General features: G+C 43.9%; 1 protein-coding gene across 1 annotated transcript in view; it reads left to right on the forward strand.

Moving 5' to 3' along the window:
* The window catches only part of LOC309537655 (IgGFc-binding protein-like), a 52,008-nt gene extending 25,419 nt beyond the window's left edge, over positions 1–26,589 (forward strand). Inside the window, exons 12-22 of the mRNA XM_082232546.1 lie at positions 1,498–1,548; positions 2,453–3,679; positions 3,997–4,209; positions 4,995–5,195; positions 6,837–7,450; positions 9,944–10,505; positions 12,026–12,633; positions 13,295–13,865; positions 14,782–14,984; positions 16,123–16,509; positions 25,625–26,589. Coding sequence (XP_082088672.1) covers positions 1,498–1,548; positions 2,453–3,679; positions 3,997–4,209; positions 4,995–5,195; positions 6,837–7,450; positions 9,944–10,505; positions 12,026–12,633; positions 13,295–13,865; positions 14,782–14,984; positions 16,123–16,509; positions 25,625–25,906 — 4,919 coding nt within the window. The 3' untranslated portion in view covers positions 25,907–26,589. The remainder of the gene's footprint in view (positions 1–1,497; positions 1,549–2,452; positions 3,680–3,996; positions 4,210–4,994; positions 5,196–6,836; positions 7,451–9,943; positions 10,506–12,025; positions 12,634–13,294; positions 13,866–14,781; positions 14,985–16,122; positions 16,510–25,624) is intronic.
* Positions 26,590–27,037: the final 448 nt, after the last annotated feature.

The raw sequence follows: 27,037 nt of genomic DNA on the forward strand, positions 1-27,037 counted from the left end.
ACTCGCAAGACATTGTCGTCTTGCGAAGCAAGCCCATAGGAAATTCGTTTTGCGAAGCACCTCCAAAACGGAAAACCCTTTCGTCTAGCGGGTTTTCCGTCTTGCGAGGCATTCGTCTTGCGGGGCACCACTGTATCTTATTTTCACTAATATATGCTATTCTTATGCACACTTTATCCAGGTATATGCATTTTTGTACATGCCCCTTAGCTAGAGAGGTGCAAAATTCAAAGAACGGTTGTGCTTTGGTTCATGTATTGTTTTGGAGAGTGACAATTTAGTCACCCATAAATGTGAACTGAATGGAATTTCTCCTTCATCCCTGCACTGGTACTAGTTAGTCCAGAAGACATTTAACTGAAGAGGGGCTGCAGTGGGTGGCTGGGTGGGCAGGCCTTCAAAAATCTGCTTTAGGGGAAATAAGATCTGCCAGCTCTGATTGCTGTATCTTCTGCTTTGCTGTTCATGTGATCTCGTCCATTTGATTTTCTCCTGATTGGTTTCTCTCTTAAACCAACCTTTCTGCTTCTAATTTTATTTTAAATGACGTCTGGGTGCAAGCCTCTCTGGGGTGAGCCACCAAGAAAACTTTCCTCTAGTCACCATTTGCTTTAGCACAGATAGTGAGGGCTTAGAAGACTTTTTCTGTGAAGAGGCAGAACAAAGTTGGGCAAAGTAGTCCTTCAGGAATGCCTCTAGGTTCCAAACTGTTTGGTGTTTTAAAGGCAAGCTGCACTACTGGAATTGTGCCACAAACCAGACTGGGAGCCACTGTTTCTGTTTACACACAGCCACAATACGGTGCCATCTGCTGAGCATGGTGGCTTAATTTTGAACCAACTCCAGTCCCCTTCATGCAACGCATTGCAGTAGGTTAATGAATCAGAGGCGGTTTTAGGGCAGTACGACCGGTTTGGATGCACTGGGTTGCAGGTGCCACGGGGGGTGGGGGGGTGGGCAGGGCACGGATCCGCAACAATGATGTCAAATTGAGCATGAGAGGTGGGGGGCACCGAATCTTAGCACTACAAAGGGCGCTGCTGAAATTTGAGAGCCCAAACTTTGCCACCGAATGAACGCCTGACGCATAGTGTTCTGAAAAAGGACTGTTAAAGGACAGTTCACACTCTTGTCAAGTTTCTGAAAAGTTATTGTTGCGACTGCATAGTTGGGAGTTCCCCGTAGAATTCAAAGCAGTGCTACGTGAATATCCTATCAGTGCAAGGATTTCTGCTTGTGCAATGGAACATTCTCCCCCTCTCCTGCCCCTGCCCCATCCCTCACAAATCTGTTCTAGGCATTCATCCAAACCTCTAGGGCAGATCTGTGGGGAGGAGGGGAGAGTTTGGTTGCACAAGCATAAATCCATGTGGCGATGGAGCAAGTGCTTTGGAAACTGCCCTGCATTTCATGTTGTAGCAAAGGCAATGTGGTCGGATTTGTATTTAGAGCTGCATAAAACAATCTGTCTTACTTCTTTCCTATATTCTTTTGCAGCTATGGCAATGAGGTTATTATTCCTCTTGACTGGACTGGCACTATTGAGTGGTAAGTAAACCGGACCAAAGGCCACCTCCTCATTTTGGGGATGGCCAGTAAGGGAGCATGCACTTTCATATGGCCTGGCACGGTGAAAATATACTACACAAATGGATGTGAAAAGGGGATGCTGGTACAGTGGTGCCCCACAAGACGAATGCCTCGCAAGACCGAAAACTCGCTAGACGAAAAAGTTTTCCGTTTTGGAGGTGCTTCACAAAACGAATCTCCTATGGGCTTGCTTTGCAAGACGACAATGTCTTGCGAGTTCCTGCTGGTTTTTTTCCCTTCCCCCCTTTTTCTAAGCCGTTAAGCCGCTTATCAGCTGATCCGATCAGCAGATAAGCCGCTAAAAGCCGCTAAAAGCCGCTAAAAGCGCTAATCCGCTAATCCGTCAATGGGCTTGCTTCGCAAGACGAAAAAACCGCTAGACGAAGAGAATCACAGAACAGATTATTTTCGTCTTGCGAGGCACCACTGTATTCGTTCAGTATGAGCCACTTCCTTAAAAGTTATTTAATTTTTTTTAAAAAATATTTCTTATATAGAGCTACACAGTCATCATTGAAAGACATTTGCATTAACCGTCCCCTCTTATTGTTTATACTAATTTGTTGCACCATGAGGGGAATACTGGCTGCCAACATAGGGCTCAAACCCATGGCCCTGAGTTTAAGAGTCTCACACTCTACCAACTGAGCTATCTCTCATGACAAACCTGGGTCCTAGTTTCATGAGAGAGGGAAGTAAATTTCACTATCCACTTTCTCCATGTGATTATTCAGATGCTCATAGCTGTATGGGGTTCTTCCCCAGTATATATTATTCCAAATGTGGCCACACCATTCCATATATATTTGTGAACGAGACTTGCGATACTATTTTTGATCCGTTTCTATTTTCTTCCTCTCAGGGCCGTGCACAGCAAGTTCCCAAGGAAAGGAATTTGTCACAGCCTTCATGCTCAACATCAAACAGAATCGACGCAATACTAAGCTTGAGTTGCTCATCACTGGGTACCATCCTGCAACCACCGTCACGGTCACATCAAACAAAGCTACATTCCAGAACACCGTTCCTGTCAGTGAAGGGGAAACTGTGTCCATTGAGCTTCCAGCTTCCGCAGAGATGGCGGGGACGGACAGCTTTGACAGGGCTGTGACGATCCGAGCAAACCATGACATCTCTGTCTTTTCCCGCAGCCGCAAGGACTATTCAACTGGTGCCATGGTAGTGTACCCAGTCAAGCAGCTGGGCATGTTGTATTATGTGGTAACCCCAGTGGGTGAAATGGCAGACACTTTCAAGGAGTTTGCAGTTGTGGCCTATCAAGCAGCCACTAGGGTCGACATCCGTTTGACGGGGTCTGTGACATTCAAAGGACGTGTTTATCCCGCCGGGAGCATTCTGGTTGTTAACCTCAAGGCCTTCCAAGCAATCCAGCTGCAAAGCTTGCAGGATCTATCTGGCACCAAGGTTGAATCAAGTGGACCTGTGGCTGTCTTGAGTGGGCACAGTTGTGCCAAGAACCACACACACTGTGACCATGTTGTCGAGCAGCTCCTGCCCGTTTCACGCTGGGGTGCCGCCTTCCTTGTGCCCCCAGTGTCCTTCCAGAGCAGATACGATATGGCGTATATCGTTGCATCCCAAAACACTTCAGTCATGTATCAATCCGGACCCACAGCAGGAAACTATAATATGAGAGCTGGAGAAGCTATTCAGTTGAGCATCCAGCCCTCTCGGGCACTTTACATCTCAGCTGACAGAGGAATCCAAGTCCTTTTCTTCTTTACTGGTGCATCAAGAGGAAGCACGATCTATGACCCATTCCTCATCAATGTTCCTCCACTGACAAGCTACTGTAGGTCATACCGCATTGAGGGAATGGCCGGGTTTGATAATTATGCAGTTATTATAGCCAAAACCTCAGAAACCGGTGAGATCACATTAGAGAAGAGGGCCGTTGAAAACATCCAGTGGAGACCAATCCCGGCCACAGAATACTCCTCTGCTCAGCTCAGTTTGGGCAGAAAAGCTAGTTCTCTCTCCCTGGAGCACCCCAGCACTCCTTTTGGACTCTTCATTTTTGGAGGCTCATTCCGTGATGGCTATGGCTCCATAGCTCTTTGCTCATCTGGTAAGTATTGAATAGGCTGCTAGGGAATGAACAAATAGTTGACAATAGTCTTGACCAGGCTTCCTGCTAATTGGAGCCCATCTGGCAGTTCCTGTTTGTACCCAGTTTATTTCCTGTGCCACTGGGTTACAATGAATTAAAGTGCTGGGGCACAAAACTACAAGCCAATATGTCAATAGAAAAATGTTCCTCAGAAGTGAAGGAATTATGAATGACTAATTGTTGTAAGCTGCCCAGATGGGCATGGTAGAAATAAATTGTTGTTGTTGTTGTTGTTGTTGTTATACTGAGAACTCACCTGACCATTTTTTTATCAGTGTTTGATCCAGACACAACCGTGGCTCCATTATCCTGCCCTGAGAACAGCCACTTTGAGGCCTGTGGAAGTGCCTGCCCAGCCACCTGCTCTCACAGAACTGCTCCCTCTGAGTGCACAGAGACCTGTGTGGAAATCTGCCAGTGCAACAGAGGCTACGTCCTCAGTGCTGAGAAGTGCATCCCAGTGGAGAGCTGCACCAACACTTCTATGGGTATGAACTGCAATGCAGGGCGGGAGTCCTGGGCTCATGAAGACAGCCAGACTCTCTGCAAGCGTTACGCCAAATTACATAGGGAGTATAATATTTGACTGCTGAGACCATATAATACCAGTCTTAGAAAGACCTACATTGGCTTCCAGTACATTTCCTAGCACAATTCAAAGTGTTGGTGCTGACCTTTAAAGCCCTAAACAGCCTCAGCCTTGTATACCTGAAGGAGTGTCTTCACCCCCATAGTTCAGCCCAGACACTGAGGTCCAGCTCCGAGGGCCTTCTGGCAGTTCCCTCCCTGTAAGAAATGAAGCTTACAGGGAACCAGGTAGAGGGCCTTCTCGGTGGTGGCGCCCGCCCTGTGGAATGCCCTCCCATCTGATGTTAAGGAGATGAGTAATTACATAACATTTAGGAAACATCTGAAGGCAGCCCTGTATAGGGAAGCTTTTTAAGGTTTAAGGTTTAACTATGTTTTTATATATGCTGGAAGCTGCCTAGAGTGGCTGGGGCAACCCACTCAGATGGGTGGGGTGTATAAACAACAACAACAACAACAACAACAACAACAACAACAACAACAACAACAACAAAATAATAATAATAATAATAATAATAATAATAATAATAATAATAATAATAATAAAAAATTGACTGGAAGGAAAGAGGGACTTTTACTCCCTCAATCTTTTCCGTCCTTACTGGAGCCTTGAATTACTTTGCTTTTCCTGATTTTTAAAATATGTAATCACACCTGACTACTTTTGAACATTGCTTTCCTTCAGGTCCCACTGACCCCCCAATAGACTGTCCTGAGAACAGCCACTTTGAGACCTGTGGGAATCCCTGCCCAGCCACATGTTCAGACAGAACTGCTCCCGATGAATGCACAGATGGCTGTGTGGAAATATGCCAGTGCGATGTGGGATACATCCTTAATGATGAAAAATGCATCCCAGTCGAGAGCTGCCCCAGCACTTCGACAGGTATGGACTCCAATGCCAGGCAAGAGTTCTGGGCTGATGAAGACTGCCACATTATTTGCAATTGCTACCCTAAATTAGGGATGGTTGTGTACAAAAAGACTTTTTGTGAGGCCAAGAAGAAAAGCCTCAGGCACTGTAGGGGATGGAGGCTGTGAGCATTCAGAAGTAGCTCTGCTGCCAGAGCTAGGTTAGGAGAGGCGTGGATTGAGGTGTTCAGAGAATCAAGTGAGGCCAATTTGAGCCCTTGAGGGTGTCAAGCCTAGCCTGCAATTTAGCTTGATACCCATGGCTCTCACATTTTCAACTCAGTTGCTGCCTCGCGAACCAAGACACAAAGGACTTTTTCACCCTGCCATCCTTAATTAGAACAGCAAGGGTTTTGTGGGCGGCAAAAAGGAATCAACTTTGAGGTCATTCTGTGGATGAAGATGCAACCTTTTGCAAATGCCACCTCCTTCCAAGGTCAACAGGCTTCATTTTGGGAAGATGTCAACTCCTGCCCACATGTGTTAGCTTCATGGTCCATGGGCCCCTGTCCCTGAGGTCACATGGCTTCCTCTGTCCCCAACCTCCATGAGTAAGGTATGAACATCTGTCTGATGCATGGAGATTGTGGTGTTCTGTGACCACAGGGGAATAAAGCAATAGGCATTCCACTATCTCTGCCTAAATCTAATTGGTTGTTTTTTTTTACAGTCCTGAGCCACATGCAAATCAATTTCATTGAGAAGGCCTAGTTTCACTAACATGGGAGATATTTTTTTCTCCCCACTTTCCCTGCATTTTAAAAATACCAAATATATCATGTCCTCCTATGCAAGGTGCTTCTGACACTTCAACTATTTCAGCTGCCGCTTTTTGTCCTTTTCCTTGCTCCAGGATGGCCCTTTTGTGACACGGCAACTAGAACACTATTATGCATTAAAAATCTATCCCACCTATTTCTCCAAAGAGACCCAAGAAGCCTAAGAAACAATACAAGAAACAGAGCAGAACAAAATTCTGAATATTCATTCCAGTTAATAAATTAGCAACCCTTTTAATAATAACCCCAAAACAATGTAGAATGGTGCTAGGAAAGTAAAATACGTAGTATTTTCAATGGCCTAATATAAAAGCCAGGTTTTTACCTCTTGCCTGACACAGTAGAGCGATGGGACCTAATGGAACTTCCTCGACAAGCCATTTAATTAGGTAGGTGCCACAACAAAAAAGACCCTACTAATGGAGCTTTAAGGGACTTGGAAGAAGGCCCTAGATGATTGCAGTACAGTTGTACCTTGGTTGTGGAACAGAATCCATTCCAGAAGTCTGTTCAGCTTCTGAAAATGTTCGACAACCAAAGTGCAGCTTCCGATTGGCTGCAGGAGCACACAATTGGAAGCTGTGGAAGCCACATCAGACATTCGGGTTCCAAATAACATTTGCATTCAGGAGCCAAATAACATTTGCATTCAGGAGCCAAAAAGTTCAACTCGCAAGGTGTTCGGGATCCAAGGTACGACTGTATAATAAAATTTGCTGCACAGCGTGTGTGCCCCAGAACCATTTAATTCCTGACTGCAGCCTTGAATAAGCTTTGTTTTTCCTTAACTTTTTTTAATTACACCTGACCAGCTTTGATCGTTCTTATTCCTCCAGTTCCCACCTCAGCCCCAGTACCCTGCCCTGAGAACAGCCACTTTGTGTCGTGTGGAACTCCATGCCCAGCTACCTGTTCCGACAAAACTGCTCCCGAAACGTGCAATGATACCTGTGTGGCGGCCTGTCAGTGTGATGAGGGTTATATCCTTAGTGCTGAAGCATGCATCCCAGTGGAGAAGTGCCCTTGCATTTACAAAGGCATGAGCTACAGCGCAGGAGAGGAGTTCTGGGCTGATGAAGGCTGTCATACTCGCTGCAAGTGCGACTCCAAATTAGGGAAGGTTACATGCACCAAGTCCTCCTGTAAGGCCAATGAAAAATGTGCCCTGGTGAATGGCATTTGGGGCTGTCATCCCACCAGCTATTCCACCTGCATAGGAACTGGAGACCCTCACTACACCACCTTTGATGGAAAGAAATTTGACTTCATGGGAACCTGCATTTATCAAATGGCCGGAGTCTGCTCCAAGGACCCCACTCTCACCCCGTTTTTGGTCACGGTGGAGAACAACAACCGAGGCAGCAAGGCAGTGTCCTTCACCAAAGTGGTGACACTAGAGGTCTACAACATGACCATCAGTCTGAGCCAAGAACATCCACAGAAGATTAAGGTACATATGCCAGGTGATAAGGAAGAGTGGGGCAGATTTAAATTCAGCACTTGATTTTGGGTTCAACCAGCACCTCATTGAGCAATGAGGTCCTCTGGCAGGGCCATTGCATCTGATTCTTAATGTTAGAATGCCAACAGTCTTTCTGTTGTGGTTTACAAGGCTAAAGGATGTGAGGCTAGGACAGGAAAATGTGCTGAATGAGGAAATTGTGTTCTGTATTGTGTTATACTGGATACCAGCAACAAGGAAGAAAGATACTAGGCAGTAGCACTGAGGGATGCAGAAATGGAATTAGTTCACATTTAAAGGGGTGGTGCTGTGGGTTAAACCACAGAGTCTAGGACTTGCCGATCAGAAGGTCAGTGGTTCGAATCCCCGCAACGGAGTGAGCTCCCGTTGCTCAGTTCCTGCTCCTGCCAACCTAGCAGTTTGAAAGCACGTCAAAGTGCAAGTAGATAAATAGGGACCGCTCCGGCGGGAAGGTAAACACCGTTTCCGTGCGCTGCTCTGGTTTGCCAGAAGTGGCTTAGTCATGCTAGCCACATGACCTGGAAGCTGTACGCCAGCTCCCTCGGCCAATAAAGTGAGATGAGTGCCGCAACCCCAGAGTCGGTCACGATTGGACCTAATGGTCAGGGGTCCTTTACCTACCAAATCAGCAGTTTCCGAAACAATATGCAAACTGAAGCACAGCGATCCTTCAGAATTCACACTTCTCCAACCATATAATGTGTTTAAAAATGCTTTTACTAGGGGAATAAATGCAGATAGTATTGAAAATAACATATGGAAACACATTATATTAGGGGAAATTGCTTGAAACTGTGTGCATTATTCAAAACTGCAAACAAAAATGTGTTCATTGGGAGAAGTTGGCACTAAAATTAGCTTTTTTAAAAAAAGATCACAAATTGCTGCAGAAATGTAGATAACTTCGCATGCCAACCCTGCAGATGTAATGAGGTCCAAAAAGTTGTGTGAGGAGGGAACTATGATTAATATCGTTTCACTGATGTGATTCATAGAATCACAGAATGATCTAGTTGGAAGGAACCACCAAGGTCATCTGGCCTAACCCCCGTGCAATGCTGGAATCTTTTGCCAAATGTGCAGCTTGAACTGACTGAACTACCCCAGATCTCACAAAGCAATTTATAAGCTGCTGGTCTCAAGTTCAGCTCAGACGTGCAAATCAGCACCTCTGGTTGCTGTCCCATCTCTTGTAGAAATTGCTGATCTTAAATGACTCATTCATATGGTGATTATAATGTGAGAGACATATCAGCTTTCTGCCTCAAGCATGCATGCTACTTTCACAAGCTGAAAAGGCATTAAACATAAAATCTGTTTTCTGGTGCATGTTCTTAATAATTAGGCCATTCCATGGCTTCTTGAAATTGTCATATGACAAATTTTGCCCTGTAAATCTGTCTTAAGTGGGACGTTTTTTCCAAGAGCCCAGAGGTACTAGAGAAGAGCAGTAGATAATCTTGGGTTGGGGCAGTTCAAGCTTTCTAAAAGTCAGTGGCAAAGTGATACCAGCAACAAGGGCCTGGCGTCTGCTGATGACCCACAACCCAGCCTGGGTCCACCGACAGCAGCCTCCTGGACCTGCTCCCCCCCCCTCACAATGGCTACCTGCTTGTACACCCACCTCACTGTGTATCTGGTCGAGACAAGAGTGGTGATGATTAAAAGGAGCAGTAGACACCACTGCCTGCTTGCTCACTGGCTCTCTGTCGGACAAGCAAGGGAGAGGAGAAGCAGTTGGCAACAATGGAGATCAGGTCGAAGACTCATTGAAGGAGGACACACTGAGGGAGAGAGGTATGAGGAGGCCATTTTGCCTAAGAGCCTGTAGAGCCAGGAACCAGCACAGTGCAATAGAACACAGAGGGTTTACAGTGGTACCTCGGGTTACAGACGCTTCAGGTCATAGACGCTTCAGGTTACAGACTCTGCAAACCCAGAAGTAGTACCTCGGGTTAAGAACTTTACCTCAGGATGAGAACAGAAATCGTGCGGTGGCAGCGGGAGGCCCCATTAGCTAAAGTGGTACCTCAGATTAAAAATGGACCTCCAGAATGAATTAAGTTCTTAACCCGAGGTACCACTGTATCTCTAAATGACAAATTCCTGTTTGAACATTCAATAGTAGAAGCAGTTTTCTTTCTTAGCCTCAGGGTTCTGATGATGTCATGTGGGGGCAAGTCATTTCCTTCTCATTCTAGCGCCAGCAAAAGTGAATAAAACCCATAGATTATTATACAACATATAGCAAGGGTGGAAAATAAGTGGCCTGCCAAGTGTTGCTGAACTGCATACCCCATCATTCCTAACCACTGGCAATGCTGGCTGAGGCCCCATGCTCTCCACCCCTGGCATACAGCGCAGATGTGCCTCTCACTAGTGAAAACATGTCCAAGTTCGGTTTCCCCCCCTGAATTTGCTGAACTCTCAGTGTGACGGTCACTTCTATATATTTTCCAGGTGAATGGAGTCTTTGTGGACCTGCCCTTCTCCTATGGAAAGAAACTGAAGGTCTACATCAGCGGAGTCCATGGCTTCATCAAAACAGACTTTGATCTGAGAGTCAGCTTTGACTGGTACAGTTATGCCAGGGTCATTATTCCCAGCACTTATGCCAATGCTGTGTGTGGACTGTGTGGCAATGCTAACCAGGACCCCAGTGATGACTTTGCTATGAAGGATGGAACTCAGGCAACAGATGAAATCCAGTTTGCAGACAGCTGGAAGTTGAAGGAGATCCCAGGATGCTCTGCAGGATGCAGTGACTGCTCAGTATGCAGTGAGGCAGAGAAACAGACCTACAAGGGGGACCAGTTCTGTGGGATCCTCAAGAGAAGGGATGGTCCGTTCAGGCAGTGCCATGAGACCATTGACCCAACACCTTACTTTGATGATTGTGTTTTTGACACCTGCCAGTACAAGGGTCATCACGACACTCTCTGCAGTGCCATCAGTGCCTACGTGACAGCCTGCCAATCTTTGGACATTGAGGTTGGGAAATGGAGATCAGACTCTTTCTGCAGTAAGTATTACTTTCTGAATCTGGATCTGAGTTCAGTTAAATATTGGGTGTTGATGACCGCCATGCAGTCTTAGCATTTGGGAAAAAAACCTCAACGATGAATCATTTGATAAGAATTTCAGGGTACCGTGTAAAAGACGACATTGTATCAAGGATTGCTTAGAGAGTTGCAACTCTGCAGGAATACTAGGTGGAATGACTCCCTGTGCTTTGGTTTTTTCCTGTAGTGCCTCACAGACCTCGGGTTAAGAACTTAATTCGTTCCAGAGGTCCGTTCTTAACCTGAAACTGTTCTTAACCTGAAGCACTACTTTAGCTAATGGGGCCTCCTCCGGCTTCCGCATCGCCGGAGCACGATTTCTGTTCTCATTCTGAGGCAAAGTGCTTAACCTGAGGTACTATTTCTGGGTTAGCAGAGTTTGTAACCTGAAGCGTCTGTAACCTGAAGCGTCTGTAACCTGAAGCGTCTGTAACCTGAAGCGTCTGTAACTCGAGGTACCACTGTATTCCACATAGCATTAAGGAGACCGTGCCGTCAGCCTGATGGAATGATCTCCCTTCTTTGCCCCAGGGTTCTCCCAACTCCCTAGAAAAGATTCGGGGGGAGTGTGGTGGCATGCAGGGGGAGGAGAATGGAGAAAAGTCCCATTGTCGTAGCAGGCATTGCACTAGCACATTGATTTAGTTCTGCACATCCCAAGATGCCCAATTTGTGCACATTATTTTCCAATGCCAAATTGAAGAGTATGTTTGGGAGTATGTTTTTTTAAAAAATTGGGTATGTTCTTTAAAAAAATTATAATTGGGAGTATGTTTTTTTTAAAAAAATGATTTCTTGAACTGCTGCATGAGCACAAAGAAGGTATTGCATTGTTAAATTAGCAGTTACCATTCCCCCAAATACAGAGGGGTGCTTCATTTTCACCCAACTCCAGAAATGAGTGTCAAGGAGGGGGCCATTTTCCCAAGTCCTCCCTCCAAGCTACTAATCAATCACATGCAGGCACTGAACAGGTTGCCAAGCTTTATTGGCTTCTTCTCTGGCACAAGCCACAGAACATCAAACAGCAAGTTGAAAACATGGCATGTTCTCTCCCTTCCCCAGAAGGTTAGCTCGAAGATTTATAGGGGTTGGGGAATGCTGGCAAGAAACCAGCCCCTTCAACTGCTCCCACTTTGGGAACGAATTGTTACCACCTTCCTGAGGGGCCCCACCCAGAGATACTTGCTCACAGAATCACTACTTCATGACAAACCTCAGTTTTTTGTCCCTCATCCAGCCCACCACTGAATCTAGGCACCAGTTCATAACAGTCACAGCCCCTCCTGACTCAGATGCAACAGAATAAGCACTAGAATAAGCAAACTGCAGGTATTTTTTTGTGGTGTGTGTGTTAAGAGGACATTTTGAACCACATGGTGCCCAAAAGTCTTCACATAATAACACTTTGGTGGTGCTTTTGCTGAGCCTTAGTTATATTCCAAAGGCTGGTATAATTGTCTTTATTCTTTACTTCCAGGACTTCCCTGTCAACCCAATTCCCACTATGAGCTCTGTGGAAGCGGTTGTCCAAGCACATGCCAGAACCGTTCCTCCACCATAAAGTGTGGTGGACCATGTGATGCACCATGTACTGAAGGATGCTTTTGTGATCCTGGATTCGTGCTCAGTGGGGATCAGTGTGTGCGTCTTGCAAATTGTGGCTGTGTGCACCAGGGCAGATACTACAAAAAGGGAGAGGAGTTTTATCCCAGTAGCTCCTGCCAGGAGAAGTGCCGCTGCCTGGACAATGGAGCCACCAAGTGCCAGCCGTTCTCCTGTGGAGCGCATGAGGAGTGCAGGGTGGAGAACGGCATCCAGGGCTGTCACCCTGCGGGATATGGTACAGCTATAGCCCTTGGTGACCCCCATTATATTTCCTTTGATGGACAAAGCTTTCGCTTCCATGGCTCCTGCACTTACACCTTAGCCAAAGTCTGCAGCACAGACCCTCGGCTACAGAATTTCTCCATTTTGGTGGAGAATGAGAAGCTTGGAAATGGGCACCTTGCTCAGATAAGGAAGGTTGTGGTCTCTGTTCATCAGCACACTATCATCCTCGAAAGGGGAAGGAAATGGATAGCTATGGTATGTATGGGCTACTCATATCAGATTATTTCAAATAAAAGGGATGTGGGTGGCGCTGAGGTCTAAACCACTAAACCACTCTTGGGATTGCCGACCAGAAGGTCAGTGGTTCGAATCTGCTTGGTGGAGTGAGCTCCCGTTGCTCTGACCCAACTCCTGCCAACCTAGCGGTTTGAAAGAACACCAGTCAGTGCAAATAGATAAATAGGCAGGAAGGTAAATGGCATTTCTGTGGGCTCTGGTTTCGATCACGGTGTCCCATTGTGCCAGAGGTGGTTAGGCATGCTGGCCACATGACCTAGAAAGCTGTCTGTGGACAAACGCCAGCTCCCTTGGCCTGAAAGCGAGATGAGCGCCACAACCCCATAGTCGCCTTTGACTGGACTTAACCGCCCAGGGATCCTTTACCTTTACCTATTATTTCAAATGAATAACACGTCCTTCTTATGCAAAGGGAGTCCAAAGTGGCTTGTAGTCATAAAATTACAGGAAAACTATTTGGTATAGTAATAAAATTGGGTGTTTTTTTAAATGATGACATTTCTTTAGATCACTGGAATGAAAAACAGCATGTGCAAAAGGATGTGTGTGTGTCTTTTGTATTTGTGTGTGCTCAGAGCTGACCCCCATGAATATGCTTCTTTCTTCTTTGCTGATGCAGGTGGATGAAGAATTCTGCACTTTGCCAGTGAATAGAGACGAGGGGAAACTCTGGATCACTCAGGAGGGGATCAATATAATTGTCCAGGCGTCCTTTGGTCTCACAGTCCTTTATGATACCTCTTCCTATGTCCGTGTGACTGTCCCCAGCACCTACCAGGGACACATGTGTGGTCTGGGTGGCAATTTCAATGGTGACGAGAGGGACGATTTCATGCTCCCTAGTGGGGAGTCTGCACAAACGGTGGATGAATTTGGGGCCTCCTGGCAGGTCCCTCTGGATGGTGCCATCTGCTCCAATGGCTGTGGTGAGGAATGCCCCACTTTTGATACAGTCCAGACAGCACCGTATGAGAGTGACGACTCCTGTGGAATGATCACGTCCGAGACAGGACCATTCAAAGACTGCTCCTCATTAGTAAGCCCCTCGGATTACCTTGAGCAATGCCTGTATGACTTGACCGCGGCCAAAGGGGAGCAGGAGTATCTCTGCCGAAGCCTTCAAGCCTATGCAGCTGCGTGCCAGTCTGCTGGAGTCAAGATTGGAGCCTGGAGAACAAAGTCCTTCTGTCGTAAGTTGGATGAAAAAGTTTCTTCATCTCTGCCTTTTCGGTAGTGAGTCTCCCCCAAAGTAACCTGAGCTATTGGTTGAGTTATGTAAGTTTCAGTGCTATGCAATCACTTGTTCTCTCACCTTTTTCCTCAACCTTTTTCACCCTCTTATCTTTCTACGGGGTTCCTGTTTTTCAACCCGCTGCCTTGTTTTGCAATCTTTCTTGACTCTGAGTTCCTTGTAAGGTAAAGGTAAAGGGACCCCTGACCATTAGGTCCAGTAGTGGCCGACTCTGGGGTTGCGGCGCTCATCTTGCTTTATTGGCTGAGGGGGCCGGTGTATAGCTTCCGGGTCATGTGGCCAGCATGACTAAGCCGCTTCTGGAGAACCAGAGCAGTGCACGGAAACGCCGTTTACCTTCCCGCTGGAGCAGTACCTATTTATCTACTTGCACTTTGACGTGCTTTCAAACTGCTAGGTTGGCAGGAGCAGGGACCGAGCAACGAGAGCTCACCCCATCGCGGGGATTCAAACCACTGACCTTCTGATCGGCAAGTCCTAGGCTCTGTGGTTTAACCCACAGTGCCACCCGCGTCCCTCAAGTTCCTTGTGAGAGGGCCTCTAAATGCAGCAGGTCTGGTTTACATTGTTAAGTAATGCACATTGCCACTCTGCCTGGCATGGGATATCTAAATCCAACATAGGATACCTCAAAATAACAATTACCTAATATTACCAGTATTTATGATTTACATATTTATTCCCTGAGAGGTTGGAATGTTTGCGAACACTTCCAAGTCAGCTACAGTGTCAGAAGCTTCTGTGCCATAATATTGATGAAGCATAATGGTTGAAAATAATTGTTTTCATTTTGGAAAGCCTCCCTATTCCATGTTTGTCAAACATTACTTTTTCTGCTTTCTCTCTCTCTGTAGCCCTCACCTGCCCAGCCAATAGTCACTATGAGACATGCACAAAACCAGTTTGCGATTTCAGCTGTGCCAGCTTGTCCACTCCACTCCAGTGCACCAGAAAATGCTTTGAAGGCTGTCAATGTGATGATGGCTACTTATTTGACGGAGATACATGTGTGCCTACAGACAAATGTGGCTGTGTGCATGATGGTCTCTACCTCAAAGTAAGTCTTTGTATCCCAGTTATCGGGGTTCCCATATAGAGGGTCCAGCACAAGTGGTTTTTATAAGGATGGGAGAGAAATTTGATTCAGTTCGCATATAAAGGTGAACCTACTTTCCAAGACAATGCAAGAACTGAAACATTGCCATCTTTTGAAATTCACACTTCTCTGAATTTTGTAATGTAGTTCTCCAGTCAAGTAATGTGTGTATTGAAATGCACATATTTGTGAAAACAACATGCAAGATGCATGCTTTGCAAAGTTGTATATATTAGGCACAACTGTGTTAAAAATGTATACGGAGAAATTTTCACTAAAACGCTGATGAACTTTCACAAGGCCTTTTATAATAAACATTACAAAGTGATGTGGAAATGTGGAGAACTGATTGGGAAATGGAGAGAAACCGAAACAGATTGTTCAATAATGAAGGATATGATTTTACAAATAACACACATACCTCTAATGGAAGGGATAATGCGACTGCGCTCATGTCATGCTTATGGCCTTCCTGTGGGCATTTGGTTGGCCACTGTGAGAACAGAATGCTGGACTAGATAGTCCTTTAATCTAGTAGTGATTTTACATTCTTAAATAAATAAAATACATTTTTATAAGATGAAGTAGTTGTTACTGCTCTGAATCCAATGCTGAAAACCCTCTTCAAGAAACAATCTAAACCCAGGATCCATTTGGATGAGTGAATTCGGAATAGGCAGATCTTCAGCTGAGCCTCGGCTAAGCCCAGGGCTGGCTAGGACATTTTGCTGCTTGAGATAAACTTCCCAGCACCACCTGGTCAGTCACATGACTAGTGTAACCCTGTGCAACTTATGTTGACGAGAAGGGTGGTGTAAGTGAAACTCTGCTTCAAAGTCTTGTTTTCTCTCTGCCAATCTCAGGCCAGCTCAGCCATCAGTAGCCTTGCTACTGAGTGGAGTTTGGAATAGGGGTAACGTACACTGGGTTAGTTTTCCTTAAGTCAGAAATAAACTTGTGCATCTTTTACATGGGAAATCAGCATGTGAACGTTCTAAATAAGCTAACACCATTAAATAAACAGAAATTGCTGTTGGAATGTTTGCATTATTTTCCAACTCCCCCAACTTTATTTCTTTATGCGGGAATTTCCCAACAGGCTGGAGAGAGCATCTTCTCAAGCAACTGCACAGAGAAATGCACCTGCGGTGACTTGGGCAAACTTACCTGCGTTAACAGCAGCTGCCAAATAGACACCTGCGCACTTAAGGATGGGCATCGTGCCTGTGAGAGCATGGAACGTCTGGAGGGCGAGTGCAGACTCACCCCTGGAGCCCAGCTCCGTTCATTTGATGGTGCCTCAGGGAAGTACTTCTGCGATGGAGTTTATGACTTGGCCTCTGTTTGTGATGAAAGTGCCCCCTTCTGGTTCAGGGTGTCCGTGAGCATTGGAAAGGACAATGAGGACGGCTTGGTAGCTGGGAGAGCAGTCTATGTTTTCTTCCCTGATGCATCCATCACTGTCAAAAAGAACAACAGGACATGGGTAAGTAGAGTTCAGGATGGAGTATGCCATGGGGGAAAATATATCTAGTTCCTAATAATATATATATCTTCTTATGACTTGTCTATGTGTTCATCACTAGTCACTGCAGCTTATTATTTGCTTCCATGATGTGTGGGCTTATCATAGCCTGCTGTAAATGAACAGAGAGGAAGAAGCCCCCAAATAACTTGGACCCCCCCTTAAATGTCTTAGCTTTAAAAAGTCAGTTATTCAACTTTGATTGTTTGTGAAGTCTGAAAGTATACATCAGGGATGGCAGATCTGTGGCCCTCCAGAGGTTACAGGATGACAACTTGCATCATCCCTGACCATTTGCTTTGTTAACTGGGGTTGATGGGATGTTCACAGGGTCCCCACCACTGGGACGTATCCACAATAGTTTGACTATATTGGGGAGTTTAGAACTTAAAGCAAATTCATCGTATTTTCAAAGTGACCTGAGCCAATGGTGATGTGGGGTAACTCTGAAGCCACAACCCCTAAAATAGTCATAGATAGTCCTTGTTTACAATAATCCTACTTGAGGCTTCCTTCGCAATAAGGTGCAGGACCATAGCTCAGTGGCTATCAGGCTTGAGGAATCCTCCCCCCTCCGGAGGCGGCGCGAAGCAAGTAATGGCGGTCCTCTTTGCGCTGCGAAGAGGGGCTCCGCAGAAAAGGGTCGTTCGCTGCGGCAAAGCGACGACCCACTAAGAAAAACCACGAGTAGAGTGAGCTCGTGGCCGTGGGATCCGGCGGGCACCAAGAGCGACCCCCGAAACGAAGAAGGGACCCCGTAAGGGGTTCCGGAAGCGCGGAGGGGGAAGCGGTGCTGTGGATTCATCGCTCTTTCTGCGGGAGTGAAGCCGCGCGGCTGTTACTGATGAGCGCCGACCTTTCTTCCTTCTACATTGGATTACAAATCAACTACTCGTGAGTAAGACTTACTCAAAATTGGATTACAAATTTATGAATTCGGCTGAAAGCGGGAGACGAGAAAAAGGAAGTCCGTCTCCCGACGATGTTTAGTGATCAAAGGCAAAGATCTGACAAGCTGGAAGCAGCACAGAGAGGTTTTAAAGTGAGAGACATCATACGTCTTGAGAAGTCGGAAATTGAAGGAGGCAAGTTACTCTTATTTTCTTGTTATTTTCTGTATCTTATCTGGGGACTTTCTCCTCTGCTAGACCTTTAAAAACTTTAAAGACTTTAAAACCCCCAGTCTCCGGACTTGCAGCGGAACAAAAGGCTACTTTGCGGATACATTTACAACCTGAAATGGATATTTAGAGGCATTACTGTTGGATACAATTAAACAACTGTACTTTGCACCTTTTAAGAAACTTGTGGCAACATTGTGAGAGCTCTGCCAGAGGGAAAAGGTCTTTTCCAAGGATTATTGTTAATTTACTTAACTGAAGGAACTTTAATGGCGACTGAAATTTTGTTTCTTCTTTCCTGAACTGTAACATTACTCCCTCTAGTGGAGTTTGGGATTTACAACTCTCTGGGAACCAACTTTGCTTTGTCTCTCTGTGGTTTGGTTGTTTACTCCAAGGCCTGCCTTTCTCATGAAACTTTTGACAGTTTGACCTTGAATCCAAAGACAGGTGTGGAATGAGTGACAGAGTGAAAACAAGAGCTGCGTCGAAGGCAGGGAAAGGCAAATTGACACAAACAACCCTGTTCTCTCAGGGACGTAGATCTTCGGTCCCTGCTGTTTTACAGACTGCACCCTCGCCAACAACTCCAGTTGAAGAAGCTGAACAATTAACAGGCGAGGATATGGCATCTGGAGGATCTAACACTTTGCTAGAGGAAATGCTACAACAATTCGCAATTTTGAATAAAAAAGTGGATGATCAAACTGCAAAAATTGACTTAGCCACATCCTCAATTACCAAACTTTCAGAACAGGTGGCTAAGCATTCACAAGATATTGGTAATCTAAACGACGTAACATCTGAAAATCGAAAACTGGCGGAGGCTGCGATTGGGAAAGCAGAGGCTGCAGCCAAAGGAGTGGAGGAACTGAAAGGAGAGGTAAGGCCGCTTCACAAACATATTACGGACCAGCAGGCCTACCTGTCTTTGGTGGAATTGCGAAACAGGGAAAATAATTTGAGATTACGCTCTATCCCAGAGATTGAGAAAGAGGATTTGACTGGCTTCTTAACGGCAGAATTTTCCAAATTCTGGGGTATAAATCAAGACACAGACTTCAAAATAACGACCGCATTTAGATTGGGAAGAGTTGCTGGGAAGGACAGGCCTAGAGACTGTTTGATTATTTTAAGGACTAAACAGGAGAGAGACAAGCTACTTGATTTACATTTCAATAAAGCACTTGTGATCCAGGACAGAAGAGCACAAATTTACAAGGATATTCCTAAACAATTACTGGATCTAAGAGCTAACTATACGGACCTAGCTGGACTCTTGAGAGGTAACGGAATACCTTACAGGTGGGAGTTTCCACAAGGTCTGTCGTTTAAATACAAAGGAAAGAAGATAAAAATCAAAACGAAAGAGGATAGCCAGAAGTTTCTACACGATCACGGAGAAGACCTACAGAAAGGAGCGGCAGCTATTTGGCCACCACCAGAGTCAGGAAAAGAGTTGCCACCCTCGGATTTGGACAAAAAAGAAGACACCCAACAAGAGTAAAAACAGATTGACACAGGATGTCTCTGCAGCTGTATAGTTGGAATATTAATGGCGCGAATTCCCCTGAAAAACGCAAAAGGATCTTCCATATTTTAAAGAAAGAGAATTTGGATATAATTTGTTTGCAAGAAACACATGTGACCAGGTTACACAGGAAGGTGTTAATAAATAAAAGATTAGGCCAAGAATTTATCTCATCAGACAGAGTAAAGAAGAGAGGCGTGGTGATTTACGCCAAAGAGAATCTTTCACCAAAATTTTTGTTTAAAGATGAACAAGGAAGAACCCTGGCTATTGAAATTTCGACCCAAGGAGAAAAAGTTTTGATATTGGGAATTTATGCACCAAATGAGGGGAAATCAGAATTTTATAAGAAGCTGCATGAGACATTATTGGACTATCTGGACTATTCCAACATCATTATGATGGGAGATATGAATGGGGTTGTCTCTACTTTGATGGATAAGTCACAGAATCAGAACTTGACTAAAGATGGAAGACTACCAAAAACTTTCTTTGAACTAACTGACAATATGGATTTAATTGATCTATGGAGGACGAGAAACCCCCTAGGTAAAGAAGGAACTTTCTTTTCTGAAGCCCACCTGTCATGGACAAGAATCGACCAAATTTGGACAACTAGAGGGCTGGCACCTAAGATTTCAAAAATAGAAATCTGCCCAAAGACTTGCTCCGACCATAACGCTTTGAAAATGGAAATGAGATTTACTACTGCCGATTCCTTCAGATGGAAAATGAATGACAACCTGCTAAGAGATCAAGAGATTGTAAAGAAGGCCCAAAAAGCTTTAAAGGACTATTTTGAAATCAACTTAAATACCTCGGTGGAAAAAAGAACAATCTGGGACGCGAGTAAAGCTGTTATGAGAGGGTTTCTGATACAACAGAATACGATTAAGAAAAAACTCTGGAATGGTAAAAAAGACAAGATATTGGAGAAGATAAGAGACGGTGAGAAAAAACTAAGATTGAATCCAAAATCAAAAGAGACTCTAAGAGAAATTAAGTTCCACCAGTCACAATATGCGCAACTGATCAACCAAGAAGTGGAATGGAGAATTAAACAAATGAAACAAAGATCATTTGAGTCGGCAAATAAATGTGGGAAACTGCTAGCTTGGCAGTTGAAAAAGAGACAAAAATTAAATTATGTTACCAATCTAGAAGTTGAAGGAAAGAACATCCAGAAACCCGGAGAAATTAGAAAGTGCTTCCAGAAATATTTTAAAAAACTATACACACAAGGATCCGAGGATGTAGCCGAGATAGAACAATTTTTGAAAGAAAATGGCCTTCCAGAACTATCTCAAGAGAAGAGATCAATCTTGAATTGCAAAATAACACAACAGGAAATTGAGGATGCCATTCAGAATATGCAGTTAGGCAAATCTCCAGGACCGGATGGACTCACCTCCAAGTATTATAGGACGTTAAAAGACTATTTGATACAACCACTAGAGGAGGTTTGCAACCAGATTATGGGGGGAGGGAAGGCACCAGATACGTGGAAAGAAGCATTCATCACACTGATACCTAAAGTGGAAACTGAAAAGACTCAACTTAAGAACTACCGCCCCATCTCACTCCTAAACGTGGATTACAAAATATTTGCGGATGTTTTGGCTAACAGATTTAAAAAAGTATTAAATGAAGTAATCCATAAGGACCAAGCAGGCTTTCTCCCAGGTAGACATTTGTTTGATAACACCAGGAATATTATCGATATTTTGGAACTTTTACAAACAAATATTAACACCAAAGCAGTGTTAATTTTTATTGATGCGGAGAAGGCCTTTGACAATATTTCTTGGAAATTTATGAAGAAAAACTTGGAAGGGATGGGAGTGGGAAGGGGGTTTGAGAATGGAATAGAGGCAATCTATTCTGAACAAAAAGCTAAGTTGATAGTGAACAATGTGGTGACAGAAGAACTTCATATTGAAAAAGGAACACGCCAGGGGTGCCCCCTATCCCCTTTACTGTTTATTTCAGTCCTGGAGGTTTTGCTGAACATGATAAGGGAGGATCGGCAGGTACAAGGAATACGGGTCGGAGCGAAACAATATAAACTGAAAGCATTTGCAGATGATCTGGTTTTAACACTACAGGAGCCAGAACCCAGTACAAAAAGAGTTTTGGATCTGATCCAGAAATTTGGTCGGGTGGCGGGTTTTAAGCTGAACAAGCAAAAAACTAAAGTGTTAGGGAAAAATTTGACGGCTATGGAAACAGAAGGGTTTCAGAAAGAGACAGAACTAAATATTGTTAAAAAAGTGAAATACCTGGGGGTGAATCTGTCTTCTAAGAATTTGAATTTATTTAAAGACAATTATGAGAAATGTTGGCTAGAAGTTAAAAAAGATTTAGAAATTTGGTCAAGACTGAAATTATCCTTGTTAGGCCGAATTGCAGCTATAAAGATGAACGTTTTGCCAAAGATGTTGTTTTTGTTTCAGGCCCTGCAGATTGTGGACAGAGTGGAATGCTTTGGAAAGTGGCAGAAGGATATTTCTAGGTTTGTCTGGCAGGGCAAAAAGCCCCGAATAAAGTTTAAAATATTAACTGATGCAAAAGAGAGAGGGGGGTTTGCCCTGCCGGACTTAAGGTTATATTATGAAGCGGCGGCCTTCTGCTGGATGAAAGATTGGATTTTACTAGAAAACACTGATGTCCTAGATCTGGAAGGCTTTAACAATTCGTTAGGTTGGCATGCGTATTTGTGGTATGACAAGGGTAAATCATATGGAATGTTTAAAAACCATATTGTCAGAAAAGCAATATATATGGTCTGGAAAAAATACAAAGACTTATTGGAGAGTAAAACTCCGAGGTGGATTTCACCAATAGAGGCCAAAGCTCGGAAAACAACCAATATGGAGGCATACTGGCCGAAATATTGGGAAATAATAGAAAACATTGGAGGCAATTGGAGACTGCAGAGCTTTGAAAAACTAAAGGATAAGGTGCAAAATTGGCTGCATTATGCCCAAATTAATGAGGTTTTTAAGTTAGACAAAAAAACAGGTTTCCAGGTGGAAAAATCGAAACTTGAGACAGAATTGCTTGAACCAAAGACCAAGTTATTATCGAGAATGTATAACTTGCTGCTTAAATGGAACACTCAGGATGAGACAGTTAAATCAGCAATGATAAAATGGGCCCAGGACATTGGTTATAATATTATGTCTGAAGACTGGGAAAGGTTATGGACCACCGGTATGAAATTTACTGCATGTAATGCTTTGAAAGAAAACATTATGAAGATGGTATACAGGTGGTACATGACCCCGGTTAAGCTAGCTAAGATTTACCATTTGTCCGATAACAAATGTTGGAAATGCAAGGAAGCTGAGGGGACATTCTTTCACCTCTGGTGGACTTGCCCAAGACTGAAGGCCTTCTGGGAAACGATCTACAATGAGTTAAAAAAGGTGTTTAAGTACACCTTTCCCAAGAAACCAGAGGCCTTCCTTCTGGGCATTGTCGGCCAGAAGGTGTTTAAAAAGGATAGAACCTTTTTTATGTACGCTACAACAGCAGCAAGAATTCTTATCGCCAAGTATTGGAAGACCCAAGATTTGCCCACACTGGAGGACTGGCACTCGCAACTGATGAACTACATGGAACTAGCCGAGATGACTGCAAGGATCCGGGACTTGGGAGAAGAAGCAATGGAGGAGGACTGGAAAAAATTTAAAGACTATTTGCAAAAGTATTATAAGTTATATGAAACATAAGATGTCGTATGATTGGGAATTTAGCTCCAGTAACGAAACTTGAATATTTATGAAATTTGATAAGATTTATGAAAGAACCAAGATTTAAATGGGTAAAAACGATATTATGGTATATTTTTAGAGTATATGGTGATCAAGAGATTTAAATCTAAACTGCAATTGAAAATATAAAGAAATACACGAAATAAGGGTATAATTTGCTGATAAATTTATTGTTAAGAATGCATTGTGCGGGGGACGGGGGAAGTCCAATGGAAATTTGAAATAAGTCATTGAAGTGGTCGTGTTTTTTTTTTTTTTTTTTTTTCCTTTCTTTTTATCTCTTCTTTTTACTCTTTGACTGTTCTGTTATTTCTGTAAAAAATGTAATAAAAATTATTATAAAAAAAAAAAAGGAATCCTCCCCCCGATGGCACCAAGAGGCAGGAAAGAAAGTTCTTACGTATGATTTATTCAGTCATCACGATAAAAGACAAAGAATTTCGGTCATAATGGAGCTGCTCGCACTGAGCTCCTCCCCCTTCCCTCTCTTGCAACAACACCTGCTTCTATGGTGTCTGTCCGTGGACAATTGTCTATGTGCTCTTTGTTCTAGCACTCTTAACAAACACTGCAATTTGAGAGAAGGGGTTGGGGGTTGGGTATGCTGTCCAGTGATGTGTCAGCTAGTTTCTCTGCCTCCATCCCTCCTTCTCCTAACACAACATAACTCTGCTGTTTGCCTGTCTCTGAGCTACTATCTTCATCAAAGCCCTGCTGTAATTCAAGGCTGCCTTCCTCCTCTCTGGAAGTTACAGGAGAAGGGGGGGGGACGGAGATCTCCACCATTCCTCCTCCTCTTCAGTACAATCCCTGACAGTGGCAGAGCATTTTCTTGGCATGCAAAAAGTCCCAGGTCCAGTCCGAGCTAGAACTGGGAATATGCCCTGCCTGAAACCCTGGAGAGCTTCTGCTAGTCATTGTGGACAATAATGAACTAGATGTACCCAATGGCCTTCCTATGTTACCAAGTGGATTGGCTGCTTCCCATCATAAAAGAGATTCTCTGGACTATTACACAACCCCTTTTTATATACTAATTGGCATTTGCTTGGTTGGGGAAGTATACGGTAATTAATCCATGGAAATAATTAAAAGTTGCACAGTCCGACTAGCTGGAAGATTAAGGTAGCTCCTCTTAAACAGTTTGCCTCCGATCTTTCCAAGACTGTTTTTAGAGGCACTCACAAGACAGAGTCCCCTGCCAAAGTGAAAAATGAAATCGTCCAGTGCCTGCTCATTTTTAATAATATGATGCTGAAGAGTAATGGGGGCAATCTCATAGTTTATGACAGGAAATCATCGTTTTTGGATGACCGGAGGTTTTCCATCACTGCGCCTCCTTGATGGAGGATTACATTTTTCATCAATTTTTGCCTGCTTAGCAGCTGTTAAGGCACAGGGCCTAATTCAACCAAAAGGGCGTATTTCTCAAGAAATCTTCCATCTCATTCAACAGTGGAAGGCTAAAGCAGAGATAGCTTCCAGATGTTGTTGTACTGCAGCTCTCATCATTCATTGGCCATGCTGGCTTGGGCTGATGGAAGTTGAAGGCCAGCATCTGAAAGGCCAAAGGGTTATGGTGATTTCTTCACTGATCCCTTTGCTCTTCAACGGTGGATGAAATTCAGCTTCTCCACATATACCTTTGTGCTCTTTTAATTAAGATTAATGGACGACTGCAGAATAACTACTTGTCCCCAGTTCTGTGCTGTCATTCACTATAAGAATATCTGGACTCCTGCCAGTCAAAGAGTTGGGCAATCTATCCTTTTGTTGTTGTTATTGTTGTTTAGTCTTTTAGTCGTGTCCGACTCTTTGTGATCCCCTGGACCAGAGCATGCCAGGCACTCCTGTCTTCCACTACCTCCCACAGTTTGGTCAAACTCATGCTGGTAGCTTCGAGAACACTATCCAACCATCTCATCCTCTGTCGTCCCCTTCTCCTTGTGCCCTCCATCTTTCCCAACATCAGGGTCTTTTCCAGGGAGTCTTCTCTTCTCATGAGGTGGCCAAAGTATTGAAGCCTCAGCTTCAGGATCTGTTCTTCCAGTGAGCACTCAGGGCTGATTTCCTTAAGAATGGATAGGTTTGATCTTCTTGCAGTCCATGGGACCCTCAAGAGTCTCCTCCAGCACCATAATTCAAAAGCATCAATTCTTCGGTGCTCAGCCTTCTTTATGGTCCAGCTCTCACTTCCATACATCACTACTGGGAAAACCATAGCTTTAACTATATGGACCTTTGTCGGCAAGGTGATGTCTCTGCTTTTTAAGATGCTGTCTAGGTTTGTCATTGCTTTTCTCCCAAGAAGCAGGCGTCTTTTAATTCTGTGACTGCTGTCACCATCTGCAGTGATCATGGAGCCCTTTACCATTATTTAACTCTGGTTGTGAATACCTAGGGAGTTACTAATAAGTGAATGGTGAAGTTGACTTGGTGTTGTTATTTAGTGGATGTAGCTTAAGTTTATTTAGAGTTGGTTCCAATGTTTTCTTGACTTTAGATGCTTAATGCAAAGTTAGCCTCTGGTGTATTCTACATGTTAATTCGCTTTTGCCTTTATTAGTAGGTGTGAATTCTGATGTTCTTGCTGACTCCTTGGCCTTCATCAAAACAATATCTAATGCACCGATCTTTACATGTTCCAGGTAAATGGACGTCCAGTAAGCCTGCCATACAAGGTCTCTAAAGAGGTGTCTGTGAGCAAAGTTCACGATGGGATGCAGATTGACCAGGCCTCTCAGGTGCAGGTTCTCCTTCATCCCAGTGGAGAGGTGAGAGTGAAAGTCAGCAAGTCCCTCGCAGGGAAGCTGTGTGCCCCATGTGGAAACTTCAATGATGACAGCTCTGATGAACTGAAGATGCCCAGTGGAAAGGTGGAAACAAACGTTGCTGAGGTCCTACATGCCTGGAAGGCCAGAGACTTCTAAAAGGAGCATATTTCTCTGTGGGCGGCTGGTCTTTCTTAATACACAAGGACTGCAGATCTGCTTATTTTCAACTTATTTCTGAGAAGAGATGTAGGCAATTACACCATAGTTACAACAACAAAAAACACAAAAATGGATTTTGTCGAATTATATTGTGTAGAAGCAATCCTGAGCTGACAATAACAAGGCTGACTCTTCAGTGACCCATTAGTTACATTAATACTTAACTGCATTGTTTGTGATGAACACTGTATTATTATCAACTGAAAAATAGTCAAGCAATGAACGTCAGATATAAAATTGTTATCCGTGTCAGTGTGGGGAAACAGTTTTGTGGTACCTTAAAGACTAAAGCGGTGTATACACAAGTATGTTATTGCACACATGGGTCACAAAGATCATGTTTTTCTGTGTGGCACTTTTGTCTACAAAGGAGCACCTCCATTTTAAACCATTCAAATATTTATTTATTTATTTTTAGAAACCCTATATTTAGCTCTATTGAGCTTGCTTCAGCATTTTAGTGTGAATTTCTCCTAAAAACAGATTTTAATATACACGTTTGACTGGTGTGCACATTTTTGCAAGCATTTCCCCATAATATAATGCATTTTGTATGTTATTTTCACAAATATATTCATTTTTATGCACAATTTGCCCTAATATATGCATTTTTATTAACATTGGTGTGCGTGTGTGTTTGTGTGTGAACTGCATTGTCAAATTTGGTTAAGTGTGAATTTTGAAGGACAGTTGTTTTTTGGTTCTCATATTGTTTCAGAAAGTGTGGATTTGATAAATTCAGCTTTAAACGTGACTGAATCAAATTTCTGCCTTGGGCTTGGGTGAGTTAGTGGTGGTAACAAGAAAGGACCTGAGTCAGAACAAAAGTTAGAATGATATTCCATAAAAATTTATTTAAATCACTGCGTAAAATAATAAAATCATATTAACTCAGAAGTAACTGAAATGTAAGAATAAAAACAATATATAAATACAGTGGACGCTCGGGTTGCGAATGTAATCCATGAGGGAGGCACGTTCGCAACCAGCAGCATTCGCAACCCACAGCTCTGCGTCTGCGCATGCATGGGTTGCAATTTGGTGCTTCTGTGCATGCGCAAGCGACGA

Source organism: Podarcis vaucheri, assembly GCF_965113315.1.
Source record: "Podarcis vaucheri genome assembly, chromosome: 7".
NCBI classification, from domain to species: domain Eukaryota; kingdom Metazoa; phylum Chordata; class Lepidosauria; order Squamata; family Lacertidae; genus Podarcis; species Podarcis vaucheri.